At 35.1% G+C, this 25,829-nt stretch overlaps 1 protein-coding gene and 1 long non-coding RNA gene across 3 annotated transcripts in view; one reads left to right on the top strand and one right to left on the bottom strand.

Annotated features, from left to right (window-relative positions):
• Positions 1-25,829, bottom strand: part of Dok6 (docking protein 6) — a 391,510-nt gene that overhangs the window by 211,124 nt on the left and 154,557 nt on the right. The window contains exon 3 of the mRNA XM_059246053.1: positions 15,229-15,343. Coding sequence (XP_059102036.1) covers positions 15,229-15,343 — 115 coding nt within the window. The remainder of the gene's footprint in view (positions 1-15,228; positions 15,344-25,829) is intronic.
• LOC131895564 (uncharacterized) overlaps positions 1-25,829 on the top strand; it is a 119,311-nt gene that overhangs the window by 91,824 nt on the left and 1,658 nt on the right. The gene's annotated exons all lie outside the window — the stretch shown is intronic.

Consider the following 25,829-nt stretch of genomic DNA (forward strand, 5'->3'; position numbering starts at 1 on the left):
CTCATAACATCCTGTATTTGACCATTTAATATCACCAAAATGTATTAGTGGTTTTACTATCTTACTTTCACTACATTGGTTCTAGTTTCATAAACAGAAAATGGTCTATTACCTAGAATGAGCATCAAGTTGCAGAATCTTTGAAGGAGGGACCCCTTCCTAATTCTGAAGTAGATCAATACTTGTAGCTGTAGACATGAAACACTATAGATGGCTGGGGACCTGAAACCAGGTTTTCATGGTTCCTAACATGCACTTTATCCACTGAATGCCATCTCTCTAGACCCCAATTTTTCTTTGTTTGTCCATTGTTCTAACCTTATGATTGTAGCAGATAGGAGAATGCTAATTTCTTTGACATCCTGGTTTCGACTATTAGAGCAGAGAGTAGTTCCATTCTTAATTTAATAGGAATGATAACTATGTGTGTCTATGCGGTATGGTATGCTGTTTGGTTTATTCATTTCTTGTGTAATGGAGAAACAACATCATCTCCCATGGAACACATTCTTGCCAATATGTGCAATTTCCATGTTGTCTACAGCACTTGTCCTTTCTCATCTTTTTTATAGGAAACACTTGGACAGGTTTTATGTGATACATGGTTTTGATTTGTATTTCCTTGGTGATTAATCATGTGTAGAGTTTTTTCATACACCTTTTGGCATTTGCATGTCTTCTTTGGAAAAATGTTCTTTGTTATTTAAAAATTGGATTATTTGGCATTGGGGAAGTTGAAGATACATATTTCTCAAATATTCTGAAGATGGTCTTCTTATATCCATGATTTATTAACCGATAGATTTAACCACCTATAAGTCAAAGATACTCAGGAAAAACTGCACCTGCTGAATTTAAGCAGATTTTCCCACTAACATTACTTAAACAGTGTAGCTAGAGTTTTCCTGCCTGGCCCACCTCAGGACAAATTTCTTTCACCTGCCAGTCCCTCAGCCATTCAGACCCGACCAAGTAAACACAGAGACTTATATTGGTTACAAACTGTATGGCCGTGGCAGGCTTCTTGCTAACTGTTCTTATATCTTAAATTAATCCATTTCCATTAATCTATACCTTGCCACATGGCTCGTGGCTTACCAGGATCTTCACATGTGGCTTGTCATGGTGGCGGCTGGCAGTGTCTCCCTCTCAGCCTTCCACTTCCCAGAATTCTTCTCCTTGTCCCGCCTATACTTCCTGCCTAGCCAATGACCAATCAGTGATTTATTTACTGACCAATCAGCAACACACTTGACATACAGACCATCCCACAGCAAAACAGTGCAGTAGAATACTTGCTCACATGATACTTTCATAGTATTAGATTGTACAAGTAATCTAGAAATATTTCAAGTACATGGGAGAATATGTGTAGGTTGTTTGTAAGTACTATGTCATCTTTATGACCTTGACATGCTGGGGACTTTGGTGTCTGTGGGGTCCTGGAACCAATAGACCATAGATATTTCATGACTGCATGTTAAAATAATGAAAATTTAAGATCAATAATGCAAGTGACAGCTCATGCTGGAGAGGGTGTGGAGCAAGAGTTACACTCCTCTATAGATAGTGGGAGTGCAAACTTTTACAACCACTATGGAAATCAATATGGCAGCTCCTTCAGAAAACTGGAAATCAATCTACCTCAAGACACAGATATATCACTTTTAGGCATATACCCAAATAAGCCTCATCCTATCATAAGAACACTTGCTCAGCTATGTTCATAACAGCATTGTTCATAATAGCCAGAAACTAGAAACAACCTAGATGTCCTTCAATCAAAGAATAGATAAAGAAAATGTGGTATATTTACATAATGGAGTCTTACTTGGTGTTAGAAAAATCATGTAATTTGCAGGCAAAGGGGATTAGAAAAAAAGATCCTGAGTTAGGTAACCCAAACCCATAAGAACAAACATGATATATTCTCACTTAAAAGGGGATATTAGCTGTTAAGTAATGGATAGTCACAGTATAATCCATAGACCCAAAGAGGCTAAGTAACCAGGAGGGCTCTAGGGAGCACACATGGATCTCCCTGGGGAAAGGTAATAGAATAGATTTTGTGGGTGGACTTGGGGCAGGTGGGTATAGGAACAGGAGGGATCATGTTGGGAAGGGAGGGGTAGGGGAGAGAGGGACTGAGAGAGAGAGAGAGAGAGAGAGAGAGAGAGAGAGAGAGAGAGAGAGAGAGAGTACAAGGAGAGATGACTAAAATGGGCAGGGGGAGCATTTAGGGGGCCACATGGAAACAGCACAGTAAAAACTTCCTGGTACCTATGAGGTTGACTAGTTAGGACTCCTAGTAATAGAGGATAGGGGCTTTAACTGCCCATATTCTGTATCCAGGCAAGGCTCCCAGTGGCAAGACTGGGACCACAATCCAGCAACAAAACGTTCGACCCACATCTATCCTGCCTGCCAGGAGTGCTGGTGTGATGATGGCTCAGAGTTTGTGGAAGTGGCCAACCACTGACTGCTCTAACTTGAGGTCCAAGCATTGAGAGGGAGGAAGCCATCCCTGACACTGCCTGGACGGCAAGGAACCAGAGACTGAATGTCTCAGAGACCTAGGGGAGAACCAAACAACTGATTAAAACCAAACCAACAAAAAACCAATGAAATAATATGTAGCTGAGGTTTTCCTGGTCCCACTCACTTCCCGCGCTCCTGCAGTCCCACAGCCGCTCAGACCCAAATGAACACACAGAGACTTATATTAATTAAAACTGCTCAGCCATTAGCTCAGGCTAACTACTGACTTAACTTACACTTAAACTCAGTCCATTTCTGTTAATCTATATGTTGCCACGTATTCTGTGGCTTTACCTGTGTGCCATTACATGCTGCTCCATGGACAGCGGGCTGGCATCTACTTAGCCTTCCACTTCCCAGAATTCTCCTTGTCTGTTTTATCCCACCTATACCTCCTGCCTGGCTATTGGCCAATCAGCATTTTATTTATCAACCAATCAGAGCAACACATTCACAGTATACAGAATATCCCACAGCAATAATTCCTAATGATATTCTGCTATACTCATAGGTTAGTGCCTAGTCTAATCACCACCAGAGAGGTTTTGTGGTGATATTCTATTTGTGCTGAAATGTGATGATATATTATTTGTATGTTAATAAATAAAGTTTGCCACTATTTCTCTGATCCCTATGGCTTTCAGCCCTGCAATTGGCTCTCTGTTTCTTATTTCATAGGACTGTTTAGAAACTCGTCTACAAGGCTTTCTCCAGCAACTGATGGAAGCAGATGTAAAAACCAACAGACAACCACTAGGTGGAGATCAGGGAATCCAGCCAAAAAAGGGGACTAGAATTATAGGAGTCAGAGGGGTTGAGAACACCAGGAGAACACAGCCCACAGAATCAACTAAGCAGGGCTCATCTTAGTTCACAGAGACAGGAACAACAACCACAAACTTGCATGAGTCTATGCTAGGTCCTCTGCATGCGTGCTTTGGTTGTTTAGCTTGGTATTATTGTGGGAGTCCTAACAGTGGGAGTGGGGGTGTCTCTGACACTTTTGCCTACTCTTGGGACTCCTTTCCTCCTATTGGGTTGCCTTGTTCAGCCTTGATACGAGGGTTTGTGGTTAGTCTTATTGCATATTGTTACACTCTGTTTGGAGGAGCAGTGGCTCTGGGGGAGATGGAAGTTGGAACTGGGAGGAGTGAAGTGAGCTGTGGTTGGGATGTACTGTATGAGAGAGGAATAAATAAGGAGAAAAATTATAAAGAGTAATGAGCATAGAAGCAATTTCTAATTTTTAATATTGTGGTTTTCTATCTGAGAAAATAGCATGTTTTAGTTCTTAGGCACTTTTTAGTTTCTGTTATATATTACCTGTTATATAGTTTGAAGTTCCTGAATATTTTAAGTTTTTGTTGCTATAGTACATTACTATCATATTTCTTATTTTATAAATGTAAAATTAAAAGATATTTGTTAAATTTATATATTGAAATTTGAAATTTATATTATAAAATATATATTTCAGTTTCCATTCTTAGTATTTTATAGTAATTGATTTTTAATTATCTCTTCAATGTTCATTCCAATCTAAAGTATAGATGAATATTTGGCACACACTAGATATTTAATAAAAACAGATGAGTGCACACTAGAAGTTTAATAAATATGAGTGGCACACACTAGACATTCAATAAACAATGATGGGCAGGATTTCAAAAGTGAATTAAAGAAAAACAGAGAGAAATTACAAGTGTGAAACCTTGTGTGACCCGGGTGATTAAATCTATTGTGAACTTCAAGCCTCCAGTCTGCTTTTTGCTGACTATGCTACTCAGCAACACATCTCCAAATTGGGAGGCTGAGCCTTCTGTCTGGAGTCACCTGGCACCTGAAAATGTACAGCAGTGTGATGACCAGCCAACTATCCTACTCCTAAGGAGGTAAGGGTTTGGCTTGTTGCTACATATAGTAATCTGTGCTGCTTGTTTTGGAAGTCCTGGGAACCTCTGGTCATGGGGTAGACAATGTAAAGCAAATTCTAGCATGCTGAGAGATCCATCTAAATATATACCATCATGGGACTTGGGGAAGATAAAAATAACATGAACATGCTACTGCCTTTCTGCAGGGACAGAGTTCTTAGTTTCTGGCCTGGTGATGCTTTGCCATGCACTATGAACCATGAGTGATTAAAAGATGAAAATGGCCGGGCGGTGGTGGCGCACGCCTTTAATCCCAGCACTCGGGAGGCAGAGCCAGGCGGATCTCTGTGAGTTCGAGGCCAGCCTGGGCTACCAAGTGAGTTCCAGGAAAGGCGCAAAGCTACACAGAGAAACCCTGTCTCGAAAAACCAAAAAAAAAAAAAAAAAAAAAAAGATGAAAATGACGGTATTGTATACTTATATGCTTAAAGATCTTATATCTACTTTGTTAAATTTACTTCTGAATATTTTGTTATATAGAAGCTATTACTGATTGTGTTATTTGTTTCAAAAAGCATTAAAGTTTTTAAATTGTATTTATTAATAAGGAATCAACATGCTGAGATGGGTATTTTAATTGTGTGTATACATATACACATATTCATTATTTTTTTCATAGTGAAACATAATACCCTATCTTCTTGTTTGTGAAATATACAGTATATATTCATTATGTGTAGTCACTTTATTGTACAATAACATGTTATAATTTATTATTCCTCTTTAAGTATAGCTTTATATCTATCAATAAACCTGTATCTATACTTCTGACCCCAGTATACTTATTCTTTCCAGACTCTGATAACCACTATTCTACTTTCAATTCCTATGAGGTCAACTATTTTAGGTTACACATGCAATTAGATTATCTAGTTCTCGATTTTCTGTCTTCTTTATTCCATTTAATGAGCTCTATCCATGTTACTGCATATCAGTAGATTTTATTCTTCTAAACTACACGACATTCTGTGAAGAGCACGTACCATGCTTTCTTTATTCATGCTAATTGTTAGTTGAATTTTAAACCTAGAAATTATAATTTAAAAATTTAAAATTCAACTAGCCACTACCTAGAATCACCTGGGAAGAGAGTCTTAAGAATGAATTATCTAAATCAGGTTGCTAAGTAGGCATATCTATGGATGATTGCCTTTATTGTTGAGGTAAGAAGATCCACCTTGAATGTGGGTGGCACCATCTCATGGCTGGGCCCTGAACTGTGTAAAAGTAAAGAAAGCCAGCAGAGCATAGCAAAAATTGGCCTTTGCCACCTGTTTTATCACAGCAGCACAAATGTAATTAGAACATTCATTAATCAGTTAACAGATATTTTTGTTGTTTCTCTCGGTTATTGAGAATTGTGCTGCTATGAGCACAGGAGTGCAGATGGCTCTGCATATACTGAGTTCAGTTCTTTGGATGTATACACAGTAGGGGGTTTGAATGGCATTTCTATTTTTAATTTGTGAAGACACCTCCATGTGTTTTTCTAGAATGACTATACTATTGGTGCCTATTTTCTTTTTCTTTTTTTTAATGGGTAAATGCTGAAAGATCAGAGACAAAGGAGCCAGCCACTGCCACACTCTTAGCTCATCAACCCCCCCCCCCCATCTTATATTCCTCTCTCTGCCCAGCCATATCACTTCCTGTCTCCACCTCCCAAGTGCTGGGATTAAAGATGTATGCCACCACTACCTGGCCTCTATGGTTAACTAGTGGCTTAGCTCTGCACTCTGATCTTCAGGCAAATTTTATTTGTTAGATCACAAACAAAATATCACCCCAGAAATCGAATGACAATCACACTGAGGAAAACTTGAGAAAAAGAAACCTCAAAGCCCATCCCCACAGTGACACACTTCCTCCAATAAGACCACACCTACTCCAACAAGGCCACACCTCCTAATAGTGCCACTTGCTTTGGGGGCCATTTTCTTTCAAACCACCACCTTCCACTCCCTGGCTCCCAAAGGCTTATAACCGTATCATAGTACAAAAATGCATTCAGTCCAACTTCAAAAATTTCCATAGCCTATAAAAGTCTCAAAATTGTTTCAAAGTCCAAAGTCTCTTCTGAGACGCATGACAATCTCTTAACTGTTATCACTTGTAATTGTGCCTGTTTTCTTTATTCATGCTAATTGTTAGTTGAATTTTAAACCCAGAAATTATAATTTAAAAATTTAAAATTCAACTAGCCACTATCTAGAATCACCTGGGAGAGAGAACCTTCTATAAGGTTCTCTTTCAACACATCTTCTCTAGTAGTGCTATCTTTCCTCTTCTTGATAACAGCCTTCTTACTGGGGTGAGAGGATAATTTTTCATGATTTTGTTTTCATTTCCCTTACTGTTCATCATGCTGAGAAATATATACATACATATATATATATATATATATATATATATATATATATATATATCACTTGTATCACTTGTATGTCTTGTTAGGAGAAATGTCTATTAAATATATTATAATCCAGAGCCCATCTGCCATTGAGTGTTCAGAGTTACTTGTGAATTCTAAATCCAAGCTTCTTGTTGCATATATATGCCTTTTATAGGTAATCTTTCACTCTATTGTGTTTTGCTTTTGTGCAATCCATTTTGTCTATTTTGGCTTACTCATCCACATGCTGTGATGCAATTCTCCCACATTTTCCCTTAAATTCATAGTCCATGTATTTCATTAAAGCCACTAATTATTTGTAGTTACTTTTTGTAACTCATGAAAGATGATGGTTGCAATGGGTAATTGTGGTTTTTATAATCACCACAGAAATGTATCCTATGGAGTGAGAGAGCCTAAGCTGAAGATTCTGCTTCAGGGATTTGTTGTTCCACAAAAGCAGCAACCTAGGGAAGTGTTTCCCCTGAGTCAGTCACAGAAGCTGATGTAACTGTGGTTAAGCTGGGCCATGCTCCACCCTCAACTAGCAACAAAACTAGTACAGATTGAGAAGCACCATGGTTCCAGAGAGCCACCGAGGCAAGCAGTGTGTGGCAGGACTAGAGTATTTGCCTGGACATCTAGACAGTCCTCTATGTGAACCCATGAGGGTGAATCCTAGGAGGCAATTGAGAATGAGATGCTACAAATAAGAGACATATACCAGTAAATCTCTAGGAATGGAGTGGAGCTGGCCCAAGAGGGAAGCTATGTGTATTATAGTAGCATAGAAGGGCAGAACTGGAAGGCTAGAGCCACCCAAGTTCTTTAGAGCCCAGAGGGTTCCATTATGAGTGCCAGATGGAGTCACGGGATTTAGTGTTTCTTTTCCTAGGTTTTGGTCTTTTTTTTTTTTTTTAATCAAAAGCCATTTCTGAATTTATTAAGATGATCCTAAGATTCTTTTTTATTCTACTATTCTTCCCATTTGGAATAAGAATTTTCATGTTGTGCTGTGTGTATTGGAAATACATAACTTGTTTCTAATTTTATAGGTTTTCACAGTTTAGAGATTGGTTGAGTCTCTAATGAGATAAAGACTGGACTTGTAAACAGTATGGGAACTGCTGATGATTGTGAAGACTACTGAAGTTAAATGAATGATTCTGCATTATGACATAGCCATGAACCTATGCAGATTCACATAGGGGTAGGATCTTATGGGTTTAAATTGATGTGTTTACATATCGAGTTTCCAAATGGTGGAGTCATGATGATTAATCTTGACTGTAAACTTGATGGGATGTAGAATCACCAGGGAGACATATCTGTGAGATTAGATAAATTGAGATGAGAAGATATTTTAAATGAGCTGGTGTCCAAGACTGAATACAAAAGGAAGCTGAGTCGCAGCACTCCCTGGTCTCTACTTCTTGACTTATAGGTGCAACACGACCAGCAGCATTGAGCTTCTGCCATCATGACTTCACCCATGATGGACTGTACCCTTAAACTGTAAACAATACACCCTTCCTTCCTTAAGTTGATTTTATCAGGGTATTTTTTTTTTCAATGAGGCAAATAAGTATTATGTAGGTCTAGTTTCACCTTTGTGCATATGGACATTAAATTTTCCTAGAACTCTATTTGAAAAGTCTGAACATTTTCTAAAGCATGTTCTTTTACTTTTTGAGCTATGGTTTCACTATGTAGTCCTGGTTGGCTTGAAACTCTGTGTAGACCAAGCTAGATTCAGACTCACAGAGATCTGCCTACCTCTGCCTCCCTACAGCTGGGATTAAAGGTTTATGCTGCTATGCCTGGCCCTTAACTTGCTTTGAAATGCTCAGTTATAGATATATTGGTTTATTTTATGTTTCTATACTTGTATCAATGCAATGTTGCTTCCACTATTGCAGTTTTAGAATATATTACAAAATCTGGTAATGAATTCTGCTGTTCTTTTTGTTCTAAATTTCTCTAGAAAATTTTAGTTATCTTTGGACTAAAATGCATCCTGGGATTATTTTGTACAGTTATTAGAATGACTTTGACACAATAGAGGATTTATTTATAATATAGATTGCTTAGAATAATATAAACAATTTAACAATATTGATTCTTCTACTCTATGAACACAGGGTATCAATTTGTGTATGTGTTTATTTTCTTTCACTGGTATTTTACAATTTTCATTATAGAAAAATTTTACATTTTTGAGAAAATTAAGCTTATAATTAGGTATATAATGCCTATAACCTGTAGGTGATATTGGTTCATTTATTACAAAGATCAATTTACATGAAACAATATTGCTAATTTGGGGTATGTTGATTATTTAATTCTGCAGAATTGTTAAATTCATTTACTTGTAATATTAGTTTTGAATATGTATGTACATATATATATATATATATATATATATATATATGAAGATGATATGAAAATATCATCTTCAAAAAATACGAGTTGACTTTTTATTTTCCAATCTTGGCATCTTCATTTCTTTCCCTGCCCTGAAATCTCTGGCTAGGCTTTCCAGCATTATGTTGAATGAAGTTAGAAAGTGACATTCTTATCCTGCTCCCCACCTTACTTAAAAACTTTGCTTTCACAGTTCCATATGATCCTAACTGTTGATTCATTATAAATTGTTTTTATTATATGTATACAGATTATTTCTGTTTCTAACATTTCCAGAGTGTTTTCAAATATGATAAAATATGAATTATATCAAAACACATTTCTGAATTTATTAAGATGATAATGATCATGAGCTTTGTCTTTCATGTTTTTTCATGTAGTATATTATATATCGATTTGTATGTTCAATTCCTTTCTAGAATGAATTTCAATTTATCATGTTTAACATGAATTAATATGTGCTATTAGATTTGGTGTGATATAACTTTTTTGAAGGTTTTACATATCTATTTTTATTCTAGATATTTGATGTCAGTTTTTGGTTGCTAATTTTTAGTCTTGCATGATTTGGGTATCAGGGTAATGCTGGCTTAATAGAATGTATTTGGATGATTCTTTCTTCAAATTTCTGGAATATTTATGAAGAATTGATACTAGTCTTTTGTAAGTGGCCTAGCATGGTAGCGAAACGAAGTGTGCTGGTATTACAGACATGCCACCATGCTCAGCTTTTTACATGATTTCTGGAACTCTAAACTCGGGTCTTCAACTTGTGATTTAAGTGCTGGAGAGATGGCTCAGAGGTTAAGAGCACTGGCTGTTCTTCCAGAGGTCCTGAGTTCAATTCCCAGCACCCACATGGAGGCTCAAGTGCTTTGATTAATGATATATCTTCTAGGACCATCATGTGTAATTAAATTAATTATTCTTTATTTCATTTATTTCTGATATGTTTCACTTTCCGCTTTGTGCTGGTTGGTTTCTGTTGACTTCACACAAACTTAAACATATCTGGGAAGAAGAAATCTTAGCTGAGAGAAATGCCTCCATAAGATTGGCCTGTAGACAACTGTGTAGAGCACTCTTCAAATTAATGATTGATGTGGGAGGGCCTAGCTCTTGTGGGAGGCACCACCCTTTAATAGGTGGTCCTGAGAACAGGTGAGTAAGCCAGGAGGAGCAAGCCAGTATGTAAGCAGTATTTTCCCACGGCTTCTACTTCAATTACTGCCTCCCGGTTCCTGCATTAAATTTCTGATCTGACTTCTCTCAGTTATAGATTGTGACCTGTGATTTATAAGATGAAATAAACCATTTTCTCCCCAAATTACTTTTGGTTATGGTTTTTTAATCACAGCAATAGAAACCATAACTAAGCTATCCTTCTATTAATTTGGTGCTTAGTTTATTTTTGAAACTTCAAAAGCTCTTTTTAAGAGACCCTCTCGCATCTTGAGTCATAAAATAATGAAGATGTCCTTGAAGTTCCTCCTTCTGGGGAGTGGAAATACCCTTCATACTGGCGAGGAATAACATGCTTTTTATTAAACTTCAGAGAAAAGCCTTTTTTTTTTAACTCTAGCAATTTATTTATGTGTTTAATAATCTTCCAAGATCAGACAGGATTGGGTATGCTCAGGGTGGTATGGCTGTAGATGTGTTTAATAATATATACAAGGTCTAATTGTCACAGCAATTTCAAAGAAAATAAAACAGCCTTTCCAATATATTTGGCATACTATATCTTAATTCTATATAAAATAATTAAGAACTTAATTTCTTAAGTTCTATATAAAATATAATAATAATTTTGAAAAAAATAAATCAATTTTTTTTTGTTGTGAAGTTCAAGTCCCCTGTTTTCCACCATCAAAATCCTTGAAGTCAACAATTAAAACATTACACCATTGTTTTCCATATCCTTTAACTTCTAGCTTCTAGCAGGCTGCTGTATTCTCACATCAAAAGTGACTTTAAGAAACAAATAATACTTTTAAATAAATCATAATTTACATTAGTTGAAAAATTTTTACTATAAATTTAAATAATTTGAATCTGACTTTAGATGCACTTTTAGGAAATAATTCTCTTAGAAGTTAGACCACATTGTTTTAGATAAGAACCCTTAATTTCTCAACAATCTTACATGAGTCATGAAACCATTACAAACAATTCAAATTCCAGGCTCAGATTGCTACTGGTCCTGTATAATACAGACATGATAAACATCATTTTTTTTTCAGAACGGAATGTATTTACAAAGACTGAATAGAGCTTTGGCTTATGCTTTTAGAAGAAATCATAGAGATTTCATTAGCAGCATTTCAAAGAAACTGTCATTTCTTATACTTAATAATGGGAAGATCCAAAGTAAAAACTCTGAAGATTCTCTGATTATCCTAAAGTGATTGAAACTGTTTGTTTAAATAACACATGTGGTGCTCTCACTGTGATTTGATGAGTCCATCACATGGAATTTTGACTCAGAATGGTGTTGGTGTGAATGTAACCCATATATTTTGAAGCTATTAGAGCTAAAATATTTTTGCAGTATTAGGTATGGGTTCCGTCTTATGGAACGGGCCTTAAATTTTGGGAAAATTCTAATGCAATATGTTGTAGCATTTGAATTTGTCTGTTTTTTTTTTCTTATGATTGCATTTGGTACACACTTTGCTAGGATAAAGACCATGAGACATGATTCGGGTTTCCACATTATAACAAAGGACTTATCACTATGATCCCTACCAGATTACTCAGCTAAGATAGAATGTTACTATTTTTCATTATCAAATTATTCCTTCTCACCCACTTCTCTTTGGAATTAAGTCATAGTGCATATCTCACACTTGGAAAGTGAGGAATTACGTATCACTTTCTAATTAAAGATTCTTCTGCATGGGATATTTGTCTATCTCTGCTCAGTAATTCATTTAAACATTACATCAACATACCCTCATAATATTTACAAGGAGTTATAATCCCATTCTATCTCTCTTTGCTGCTCAAGTGCTGTGGATTTGCCCAACTTGTGCTCCTTCAATAGTTTGTTTTGATTGATAGATCAATTAATTAATTCTGTTCTGTATTTTTCAGCTCTATAAGATGCTCTGACTTCTTCTTGACTAGTTCCTGCATTTAGTCCTAGAATCAGCCAGTTCTCTACAAATCCTATTTAAGTATTTTTAGAAACTAAGTTCTAGATTCTGAATATACTTGGCTGTTTAATTTTAAATCCCAATCTCTTATGGCCTTCCTGGAAATTGTTTAAATGTGCTTGTGAATTCATTGAGCAAACTGTGCTCAGTGCTGAGCCTTATTCTCAGGCTAGGGGACCTGGATGCCACCTGCATGATGTCACAGTTTCTCTCTGGACATCTTGCTGCCCTGATTCCTAGAATTAAATTGTAATCCTCATTTCCAAGTCAAGACTCCAAGAAGTACAGATGCACACATGGGGATGGTTCTTTGTTATGATTGTGAATATTTCTGAGTCAATGTACCAGTACTGAAACATCAAGAACTTGGATTATTTTAGTCAGGCGTGAGGATGAAGCACCCACAGAACACATGTGTAATATCTACTTAATACAAACTCATTAAAATATCTTTAAATATCAGAGTACAAAGAAATATCTATTTTTCCTCTGTCCCTTTGGTATATATCCTTTATCAGACAAGGGAGGTGACCATGGTGATGAGAAAGAATAACATAGAGCAGCAAGGGACTTTGAGATGAAATTGGGTATATGCACACACTATGTATTGTGTGATAGATTTTTTTTTTCTGAAGAGCTGAGACATACACATGTCAACTTATCCCAAGAAGAGAGCCCCTGACAGACCAAAGCAATAATTCTAGTAATGTCAAATTTGGTGGACCAATGACTTTGTCTATTGGGCTTACTAACAAGAGTATGGATGAGGAGTTACAAGAACCAGGGATTACACAAAAGCAGCTGTAACATCAGAAAGCTTACCCTAGCATGGCTGATGACTTCTGAAACTGCAACCCTGGAGCTTTCTATGCAGCCTACAAGCAGATTCACAGTCTGGACGTCTATGACTGGTGAGAACCGTTTATTCCCATTTACATTGTTGGGTAAAGGCTCTCAATAATCTTTTAAGTTTTATTTTTTTCCTCTTCACATGTGACTTTTGGTAACCTTTAGTTTATATCCTGGGGCTCACGAGCCTCCCATTTCCTCTTGCAGAAAATATTGCAGTTCTTAGGGAATGCTGCAATTTGGAGAAACATGCCATTCAACACTATATACATACATATATTCACATCTATACGTCAAGGGATATGCATCCTCACAAATGTTTTAGAACATCAAAATTTGAAAAGGAACAATACTTTCTCAAAATTTGTACCCTACTTTAAAATCCAGCTGGTAGGAAACTGGACAGTGGATTATAGCTATTTAAATCATAAAAGCCATTTGACTACACTGAATATTTCTATTATAGCACTGATAATTATCAGAGTAAAAAAGATAGTATATTGAATTCATTAAGTAATTAAATAAATTTTGGGTTAATTTTTCTCCAAAAATTCCAAATAAGATTTTTACCTAAATAAATATAACTAAATACCATTCTTTTTGAAATTTAACTCTAGAGTTCTTTATACATGTCCAATACTGCTTATTATAATGTTGAAAATAATAGTGAAAATAAAAACATAAAATAAAAAAATAAAAACAGTGAAAATAAAATTAGAAAAGTTATTTTTGTAGAAAATGATTTTATGGTTGTAATTAGTTTTAATATATGATATAAATATTATATATTTAGGAACTCAGAGAAAATTATATGCTTAGAGAGTTTTAAGGAGTTGGCCAAGAAGGCAGAAAGATGAAAGGTTTTAGACAATGTCATATTTTAGCAGTGAGGTTGAAACAGGACCAATAACATATAAATTTTCCTTTTACCAATTCAGGCAACTTTGCAACTTCAAAAAGTCTATTTTAAATGAGATGAGGCCAGATGGCAACCGAAGAGAAATATTCCAGTAGGGCTGATGGGTAAAGGTGTTAAAGGAATGAACTATTTGATAAATTCCAGTTCAGCTCAGCAAAGCTCATATAAAATTAGATAAGTTGTAGCAATTCCAGTTAGACAAAGTGACATTATTAGTTTTTATAATATAACCTTATTTTAATTAAACAAACTTTTAGCCATATCTCCCCTTAAAAATAATATCAAAGCTTTGCTAAAAACCTCACTACTGTTTTAAATTCATACTTTTCAAAGCTTTGGACATTTTTTCCTGCATCTTTTCTAAAAACATCCATTATAAAGCAAATGCAGCATTTCATTGACTGAATCTTTAAAAGGCAATAAGCCAAGTAATACGTTACATTAAACAGGGATTGCTCCATGAAAAATACTGCAGATTCAGACGACAAACTGCTTGTGTCTCCATAATGTCAGAGTGTTTTATGAACTGGCATGCTAAAATTCAATCTAAAATATATTGACTTATAGTACTGAGACACCATGAAAGCAACACATTGCTCAAAGTTCAGTTCTAAAATGTCTGGGGAGCTAGGCCGCTCTTGAGTGAGCTTTCTCATGGTAGCATTACTAGCAAATGCTTCACAGCTATCCTTTGCCAAACCCTGAATACAAGTCGTATGCTGATTTTGAAACCCCCCCAGGTATTGTTTACTAAATTCTCAAAGCTTGAACAAAAACCCTCAGAGACCTCAGACAACCTGGGAACAAGCTCCAGACAAAGACAAGATAGCAGAAATCCAAAACATCTGTTTCTACAGTATACCAGTATGTTTAGCTTTTTAAAAGTCTTCTACCACACATTCTCATTACAATATGCCATCCTATTCAGACTTCCGTGTGGATTCATCTGTCTGAGTCATTGTCTCTGAAACAACTCAATTTCCTCAAGCTGTAGATGGGCCTGAAATTGCTTACCTGACTCACAAGCAAATGTCTTTGACGTTTCGTCATGAAAGATAATTGCCACTGCATGCTTCTTTGTCTCTCGAGGCAGTCTGGTTATATTTTTGATGTTGTGCAGTTCAGTTACCTTGAAAGAGAAAAATATTTTTTTTTCTGTTTACTTTTGAAATTCTGGGGATAGGCCCCCAGAGCCTTGTATATACTAAGCAAACATTCTATTACTGAACTACCTCTCCAATGAGATAAGATTTTTATTTTTAATGTATAGTGTATGTAATACATTTCAGGGCTTTAAACAAAATGGCCAGTTATCGTTACCTTATGCCCTTAAGCACTTTCTGATAGGTCATATTACTAAGTTTGAATTGACTCTCTCTACTACCAGTAAAGAACAAAACATGTCTTCCATTAGGTCTTCAGTTTTGGTCATCATTCATATTGGTTGCCATATTTGAAAATAGTCTAATGATCATGCAGAATAGCTTCATGGAGGCTGTGCTGTTATTAAACTTGCATCCAGAGAAAGCAACAACAATTTGATACAAAGAGAGTTCCATTAAATATGTGTTGAATATTGATGAGATTTTGCAAGAAGTCTCTCCTCTAATACCTTCCAATCATACAGGTTCCAGAAAAGACTAAGCCACACAGCATCTGACACCTGCCTAAATGATATCTCAGAAGTTTAGTGTTTTGGCCTTCCAGTGTTTGAAAGAATAGTTTTTGGAATTTGTGTACCAATAATTTTCACAAGCATGAATCTGAAAGACAAAGAGCTAATTATTGTTAGCTATCTGGTACCAAGAGCACTGAAGGAGCTTGAGAATGAAATTTCAGCCCAAGGTCTGGTTCTAATATCCAGATTCCTGACTTCTATAGTTATTGGTCTCTAGAGTCAGATCAATGTAAGGAGTGTTTTCTTTGATAAAGATGTCTCTTTTGACTTACTTGTATAACAAACAATGCTTTCACTTTATTTTATATGCTTCAACTATTTTGAAGAAAACTTGAACTTTTCTTCATGTTATGTTTTTCTTGTTTATTTATTAATAAATTTTGTTATTTGACAGTTTTCACATGTACATAGTGCATTCTGATTACTCTTCCATCTCTATTATATTTTAATAACCACATTATTAGTGTGGAAATGGGCATTTCCATGTTTAGGTTTGATAGTATGTCTAGGATCTTGAACTTGATTTATATAATATTGATGACATCCTAATGAGCCAATATTAGCTTCCATCATTGCATGAAAGGAAAGAAACTAGATGATCAGAGGATATAACTGTCCTTTACTACACAATCTACTAAGCAGGTGGACCAGGTCTGGTTCTAATGTCTAGATTCCTGATTTCTCTAGTTATTGGTCTCTAGAGTTGGATCAATATAAGGAGCATGTTCTTTGACAAAGACCTCTCTTTTGATTTACTTGTATAACAAAAAATACTTTCACTTTATCATACATGCTTCAACTGTTTTGAAGAAAACTAATGAAAGGAAAAAAAACAGAATTCCATTTATAATTTGGAATCTATTAAGCTCAATAGGGCTTAGAACTATTAAACTTAGAACTATTGAGATCAATTGTGCAGTGCTTTATGGACAGTGCATACACATATTTCATATATTTCAAAATTTCTTCCCCATATTTGAAGATAACACTGCTAATATTGATTAGGGTTCCATAGTATAGCCTAGTTAAAGTGATCGATTCCTGAATAAAACCTGCACTTATATCATATAAAATAACATGTACAAAATAAATGGATGTAGTTGTTGTTTTAAAAGGGTTATAGTCTACTTTCCATCTATTCTTTGAAGATTTTTGGTGGCCACATGCAACTCTTGGACTGTCACATCCAAGAGAATTCTTACATATCATTATTGACATTTGCTTTTCTCTCCACTTGTCATCCTAAGATTAACATGCATCATTAGAATGGTACAATTAGTTATTTCAGGTATAATAAAGTTGTCTTTATATAAAAGCATGTATTTGTATGTGTATATACACATTCCATCATCTACTTATGAATCTTCTACCTATCATCTATCTGAAAGTAGTTTCTCTTCTAAGTGAGAAGAACTGCACCCAAATATCTTGTAATTTCTGACGAGTAACATCCTTTGGAGAAAGATGAACATTCTTTTTTGGTACTGTGACAAACATATTTTAATCACACCAAGGCATTTTCTCAATAAAATATAACTCTTGAATTTTTAAATGATGCTTAAACCCAATGTTATTCTAAGACAATAGATTGAAGTTATTTTTGAAAAGAGATATTATTTCCAAACATTATTAACTTTGCCTAAACAAATAATATTATCAAACCTGAGTCTAAAAGCAGTGATGAATATATTTTGCTTAAGAATTAATGTAAAATGTGAGTAAAAAGGTCATAATCTGCTAGAGAGTTATATAAAATGTCCTACATATACTAAACAAATAATATTAAAAAACACGTCAGTAGTCTTTCACAGATACTTTTATTTACTAATGTAGAATAATACCAGAAAAGATATTACAGACTTCATTTTTTTTGTCATCATAACAAAAATCAACAAATTTAAGTAATAAGCGATTTGAAAACTGTCCTGGGTACTAAGGAATGCCTAACATCAGTGCTCAAGCAATCTGACAGCTGATGTAGTTCAAAGTACTTTCTCTACTTGAAAATTTACATTTAGAAATACAGAGAGCCTTTGCAAGCAGATCCTGTTTCTAGGGCTTTTGAAATAAATCAGGATTTTGGTTGTGGGTCAAAAGCATGTTGACTTAACCTCTTTCGTTTAAGAATTTAATGAGATGACAAGAAAGAAAAGCACTAATGAGGAATATAAAAATCCTACTTTATAAAAGCTTCTGAATTCTAACTATAATATGTTTGAAAGACCTGCCTTCATTTTTCACTATCAGTATTATTTAGATTTACCATATTGTACTCAACTGTATTTACTTAAAGGAGGTCAACTTTTAAAATAATTTCTAGTGCACCAAAATAAAAATGTTTCTATTACCATACTAAAACCTGTCAATGCAACATAAAAATAATTATGAGCAGTCATTAAATTTGTGAAATCTGGCCGGGCGGTGGTGGCACACGCCTTTAATCCCAGCACATGGGAGGCAAAGGCAGGTGGATCTTTGTGAGTTCGAGGCCAGCCTGTTCTACAGAGTGAGCTCCAGTAAAGGCGCAAAGCTCCACAGAGAAACCCTGTCTCGAAAAAAAAAAAATTGTGAAATCTTGGATTTTTCAATCCTAAAATCAATATTTTTTCATTATTTAAAAATTTCATATTTATTTCTGAAAATTAATTTGTTATTAGATTTCTATGATGGCATAATATATTGTACATTAAATAAACATAAAGTTAATATGGAATTGAAAGTAATTCAAGTTACTTAGGTCTCAAAAAATGTAATGGTCAACAATTTAAGATATTTCGATTTGACAAGTGCCAGAACCAACACTTAAATATAAACATATGTAGGTGAAGTTTTTTTTTTTTAACTGATGTTATATTATTTTTATTTAGGTGGTAAGCCTTAGTAATTCATGGGCTTAAATACACATATGTCAAAGATGAAAGATAACCCCTTTTTCTTGGAATATATAGAAGACAGTGCATACTCCTTTTATAGAAGACACAATTTTGACTACCAGAATTTTGACCACATTAGATGGGTCATAACCTCTAAATAACTCCAGCTTCTGGGGAATCCAACACTCCCTTCTGGCCTCTATGGGCACTACACTAGTGCAAACACACACACACACACACACACACACACACACACACACGGCCTCTATGGGCACTACACTCATGTGCAAACACACACACACACATGAAAATAAAAATAAAATCTTAAGCAATGACATAATAATAGGAAAAAGTGAGATAAAGGATCTGGGGAAGATTTGCATTAATTTTTTCATTGTGTAAGGATTTTGTGCATGAATACAGTTTGTTTTGAGGAAATTTAACCATCTCAACCCTATTCTTCTCCAACTCACCTCTCCCTATTTAATGTGTGACTTCTTGTGTGGCAATATCGCAGGCATGACACTTGGGGTTTAAATAATAAGTGAAATGAAAAAGAAAGACAGCCTCAAATTATACCCTTTCATCCAAATGAATTCTTATCAGCATATATATGTATATATTTATGTATATGTATATATACATTCACACACATATATAAATGATATTATAGTACATATTAGATATTAAACTTTCTCATTTATTTATATGTTTGAAAGTAGTAATAACCTCATTTCATGGTGAAGAAATGGCATTTTAAAAATAGAATATTTCCCCAGTAATGTGAGTGTTCTTTTATGTTTGCAAAACTCTTAAATGTCTATCTTGTTCCATGACAACTTGATACTCTTTCTGCTTCTGAATCCAGACACTTTTAATATGTTATTTATCTTAAGTATAAGTAAGTATATGTAAGGTCTCACAAGTTATAGAGTTATAAAACTGAAGATTAAATGAAGAACATTTGAAGTCTACTGTAGCTACTGCTCTTGGATTTTGCCTATAATTAACCCAATGTTTTTCTAAGGTTATAGCTGTAAGGAATCTGAATCATGTTAAATACTTTCTTATTCTCCTAGATCAAACCTGATAAATCAATTTTCAATTTTCATAGGTGTTTTAGTCATTATGGTTTTATATCAACTAAGTCTGGTCATTCAAAAGATACAAATTTACCAACTTGAAAATATTGACACTTTATTTTATAGCATAAAAATTCATTATTCTTACTCAATATTTTCAGAAAATTCTGTAAGTTTTGAGTTGTCAAGCTCTATGATACTGGTAACATGTTTCTCATATTTTAATTATCTTTTGAAAACTCCTATTTTCATATTTTTTTCTATAAATATATTCCTTTGTTTCCATGGAAGATGAATTTAAATGGGTCAGCTTGAGCAAAATTAAGACAAATCCCACAATCAGTGTGACCATAGTTTGTCACTCACCCCTTGATTAACATGGGTGTTCTTGTTCATTTTTATGAAGTGACTGTTCTGTTGTGATTTCAACAAATACACCAGTGCTCCTATGTACTCTAATGCTGTATGATGGTCTTTCTGTATATTGCGAATATATGTTGCTCCCATTGGCTAAAAAATAAAGCTGCTTTGGCTTTATTTGGTGTAAGGCAGGATAAGAGCCAGGCAGGAAATCCAAGCAGAAAGACAGGGAGCAGAAGGACAGTCAGGGGCAGACGCCATCCAGTTGCTCAAGGAACATGATGCCAGCAGAATGGTAACACCATGGCCACGTGGCAAAATATAGATTAGTATAAATGGGTTAACTTAAGATGTCAGAGCTAGCTAGCAATAAACCTAAGCCATAGGCCAAACAGCTTGTAATTAATAATAAGCCTCTGTGTGCTTATTTGGGACCGAGCAGCTGAAGGACGCAGGAAAACTTTCGGCTACACTCTAACATCAGCATGCAGTGCTGGTGCACAGAGACTTCCTATCTTTTTAGAGGCATTCCAAGATCCTCACTGTGAAGTCTATGTTTAGTAAAAATGAAGAAATTTTACTGCTACAACATGACTATATGTGAGGGAATTAAAATGAAATTGCTATCCTTGTTATTTATTTATGCAACTGCCTAATAATAAAAATTAAAATCACTGCTACTACTGTCTAGAGAAACTAGCTTAATTGCTGTTGTACCCATTTCTTGCTTTTACATAGAAACACATTAGCTGTAGCATGGGTAATCTATTCCTTTGGGGCCAACTGAGAGATCCAGGGTTCTGTGTAAAGCTCTCACTGGGGCCTATAGTGTATTCTTTGTCATAAAGTTACGTCACTTCAATCTGTGAACATTCTCAAACTCCACCACTCTTGACTCATTCAAGTCCTCACTCTTCTCTTCTGAGATATTCCCATTGTGTTCCTATGAGCTCCACACTCACCACCTGCCACCATCTTATTCACGCTGCTTCTACACAACTATCTCTAAACTAAACTGCAACTCTTTCCCTCCAGGGACTTAAAAACATCTGATATCTTAAAAGGTAAGAGTTCACTCTTAAGCAAGGACTTAAGGACTTTAAATGACTTAATTACTTGTGTAAATCTAGTCTTATCTTTTTTCCTCCACTTCAACCTGAAACATAAGTTCAATCCATATTCTGAATATCCCAATTTTCCTGAATATAATATTGTCATTTAAAGGGTTTCTGGCATTCTCTATGGTGTCCCTGGTTCCTACATCTTCTTGTCATATTCAAAATCACTCTTCAAGACTTAAATGCAGGTCTTCTTGTTTTCTTTTCCTTTTCTGCTGTTGTGACAAAATACTCTGGAGAAATTAGATTATTTCATAAGAGAGAAAGGGTTTTTTTCTCGTTCACAGTTCAAGGGTACAGTATATCGTGGACAGGATGTCAAAGCAGCAGAAGGTTGAAGCAGTAGTAATATCACATTCACAATCAGGAAAAAGAGATATGAATGCGCACAGTGCTCAGCTCACTTTCTCCATATACATGCTTTGTTCTCCAGGGAATGGTGTGGCCAGAATTAAGAAAGGTCATCCCACACCAAACTAATCAAGATAGGTATGACCAATAACTCATTTCTTAAGAGATTCTAGATTTTGTCAAGTTGACAGTTAATGTTTGTTCCTGATGTGGCCATTTCTTAGGGCATTTGATCTCAACCTAATAGATGCATTCTTGACTTTTTATGAACTCTGTTAATTTCATACAATTGACTTAGTAGTTAAAGATAATGATTCCTTTGATTCATACCATCCATTATTAATTCTTTACCTAGACTTCAACATTGAATTTATTTATTTGGTGCTTTAGATCACTTTCTCTTCACAGAGAAGACCACCAGACATTTTTAACTTATTATTTACTTTAAATAATGTTGAAGCAAAAACCATTAAGGCTTGCTTTCTTTGGATGTATGTTCTAAGAATAACAGGCATAGATATTTTAACAGTTATAAATAAATAGAAGACCAGATATCAAGGGAAACCTGTTTGTAGAGTCCACATTGACTAATTAGGTTTTACTGTGACTGTCAGTGAACAGAGGGGATGTGCTATGTGCTGGTGAATAGGTGATATTTTCTGTGACTGACCCTTTGAGTTTCAGAATGACTAGTGACATTTAGAATTAATAAATTAATATCAATTGTAATTTAAATTTCAGCATACTATGTGTCTTTGCTTTAGATTGGTGGCAAATTAACCTTGATATCAGAATGTAACATCAATTTTGTTACTATAAAACTGCATGTACATTATTTACACATGATTAGGTGACAAGTATAATCATTAAATTATTAAAAAATATCTGCAGTTTGCTTCATGACAAGAGAAATATCTGAGTGCCAAAAACTTCTCATGATAAACCTAATTGTCTTTGGAAAAGTCGAAGGAAATTAATTTTTAGATTAAAAAAATAGATTTAAGTTACCAGATATATCACATCCTTCTCATTCATTTTCTCAATAAATATTATTCTTTTAATTTACTAATGTTTTATTATTGCTTAAAATAAGAAAAAATTTTTGTTTTTTGAGAATAAGATTTTAGAGCTGAGTTTTATAAAATTTTATTAGGCTAGAAAACACTGATTTTGTTGTAAGAATATATGGAAATTTTATGATTTCTTCTTATCATAATGATTATTTCAATCAATAACTGTCATTGTCTCTATATTTGATTCCCAAGCTTCCATAATAATAATTTAAATTTTGTATCACTACACATGGTGAAGTGATTCCCACACTTCCCACACTTCAATAACAATCTGACAAAATCCCCATTGAAATATTATTGTTGCTTTTTCAAAAACTGTATTTATATCAGTTTCCTGGTAGCTGCTTTCTTAAATTGGCCTCTTTTCTCAAATAAAAGTGAATGTGTTTCAGTGAAAAAAAAAATAAAATATATGTATTCATTCTTAAAGTCAACTGTGATAGACATCATGTGTTTTGACAGATTCCTCTCATGGATCACTTTACAAATATTTCAGCATGTTCATTACCAGTAACTAGAACATATATCTTTTATATATTCAGTCAATGTGAAATATTTCAAGTATAACACCATATTATATGATACATATCTAGAAATAAGTTATTACACAAGCTGTTATGTTATAATTGACATCAAATACAATTGGTCCTCTATGTAGAAGTGTTCTGTATCTGAGCATTTAGCAACCAAAAACTGAAAATACCAAAAAGTATATCATGTCTTTATGGAGCATGTAAAGACTTTCCCTTGTTATATTATAATCCATATACCACAATGATATTTATATAGTATTTATATGGCATTAGGTATTACAAATAATCTAGAAATGACTTAAAGTATATGTGAAGGTGCATATAGGTCATATGCAAGTCCTTTGCTTTTTTGTATGAGACCTGAGCACTTGCTTATCTGCTCACTAAAGTGGCATGGGTCCTTTGTAGACACTGAGGAGTAGTGACAAAATGTTTAACAGTCACTGCCAGTCTCTATTCGGTTTATAGCTCCAATTCCTTCGTTATTCCCAGAACCCAGCTTATTCAGTTAATTTTTCCTTAATCCAATAGCTTTGTACCCTAGTGAAACTCCCAATTTATAATTCACTATTTCAATGCTAACAGTCTCCTTCCTCAAGTGAATTGAATAAAAGCCCTCAGAAACGAGTGACCAAATGTTTTTGGATTCTCAAACACACGTAGAAATCATGACTTTTCTGGGTATGGTGATGCATGCTTGTAATCCTAGTGCTAGGAAAGCAGACACATGAATCTCTGGGGCTCATTGGCCAGAAAATATAGCCTATGCAAGGTCCAGCCAATAAGATCAGATCAAGTTGTGAACTCAAAGTGTACAGAGGTGGGGGGGAGTAAAGGAGGGAAGGAAAGGGAGGGGAAGGGGGAGAGGGAGAGGGAGAGAGAGGGAGAGGGAGAGGGGGAGAGGGAGGGAGAGAGAGAGAGAGAGAGAGAGAGAGAGAGAGAGAGAGAGAGAGAGAGAGAGAAATGAATGCATGCCCAGGTGTTATTTCCAGAACCTATTAAGGTGTCTTTGTTTGGGAAAAGGGTCTTTGCAAGTGTAATTAAATATAGAATCTTAAGGGAACATCTTGAATTTAGTGCATGTCTCACCTCCAATAATTGGTGTCCTTATAAGCTAAGAACAGAAGGAGTTCAAAGACCAAGACTGAAAAGAGGTAGTTTTGTGAAGACAAATGAAGACACCTGGGTTTCTGATTCTGCCTTTTAAATAATTAGACTAAACTATAGCTGAGGTATTCCTGTGTCCACCCTGCTTGTGTGGCTGCTCAGACCCAATTAAACACAGACGCTTATATTATTTAAACTGTTTGGCCTAATGGCTCAGGCTTCTTGCTATCTAATTCTTATATCTTAAATTAACCAATTTCTATTAATCTATATGTTGCCACGTGGCTTGTGGCTTACCGGTACTTTACATCTCACTTTTCATGGCAGCGGCTGGCAGCATCTCCTCACCTCAGTCTTCCACTTCCCAGAATTCTCCTTTCTCTTTGTCCCACCTATACTTCCTGCCTGGCTACTAGCCAATCAGCACTATTAACCAATCAGAACGACACATTTACAGCATACAGAACATCCCACAGCACTAAACTTATATGACTTTAATCAAAAATGAATGTGAGGATTTGTTAGGCTAGACCTTGGAAAGCAATATAGTTGTACATAGTTACTTTATGATAAGTTTTAACTTTTTAATTCTAAACCTAAATTCTTAAATAAAAACAAAATGAAAGAACATCATAAAAATTTTATGTATATCATATACCCTAACAAGGGATACATCCTTCTTTGCTTTCTGTCTCTATAAAGTATTACATTTATTTTTTTTTCTTTGACTTTTGTTAACAAAATCTCCATTCTGCTCTCTCATGTGATTTCCCCAGAGTCTGGACCAGTGACTAATGCACAGTCATAGGAAAGGTAGAAATCCACTCAGGCAAGACCTTCCTGTCAACAAGCTTTGTTAGTATTGTGGTCCCAGGAGAAAGGCAGTGACAAGGTGACAAACTAGAGAGCTTCTTTTGGAAAATGAACCTGCTGATATTTGGTGGGGTCAACAGCAAGGCTGACCTGCTACTGAGCTGGTGCACTGTTCTTAATTAGGGAGCTGGTCACTAGGAGTAGAGGACATGTACCTGCAGGAGGGGTCATTCAAAGGTCAAGATGAGAAGAACTGAATGGTGCTCCAGAGGAGATGATGCTACTCATTCTTTGTCTTGTTCGTAGCTAATAATTGCTTTTATTTATAGTTTGATTGTTTTAGCATGAAGCAGGAAAGAAATGCTATGTGGGACTTGACATCAACTTGAAAAGTCAAGTCCAAGAACCCCGGGAAGACTAACTTGATTAGCAAACTCTCCTTTGAATAGAATTATCATAATCAATTTCATACCCTTCAAAGAGATCAAATACCTGTTGGCAAAATACTTTTCTATCTTTCCATGATCTTTGACCTTCAACTGCAAGTTTTTTCATGGGAACCTCCTAAAACACTTGGCTTATATTTGAGCATATTATGTTGTTTATAATTTTGTAGAAACCGATTCT

This window comes from Peromyscus eremicus, chromosome 19 (assembly GCF_949786415.1).
Source record: "Peromyscus eremicus chromosome 19, PerEre_H2_v1, whole genome shotgun sequence".
NCBI lineage: Eukaryota > Metazoa > Chordata > Mammalia > Rodentia > Cricetidae > Peromyscus > Peromyscus eremicus.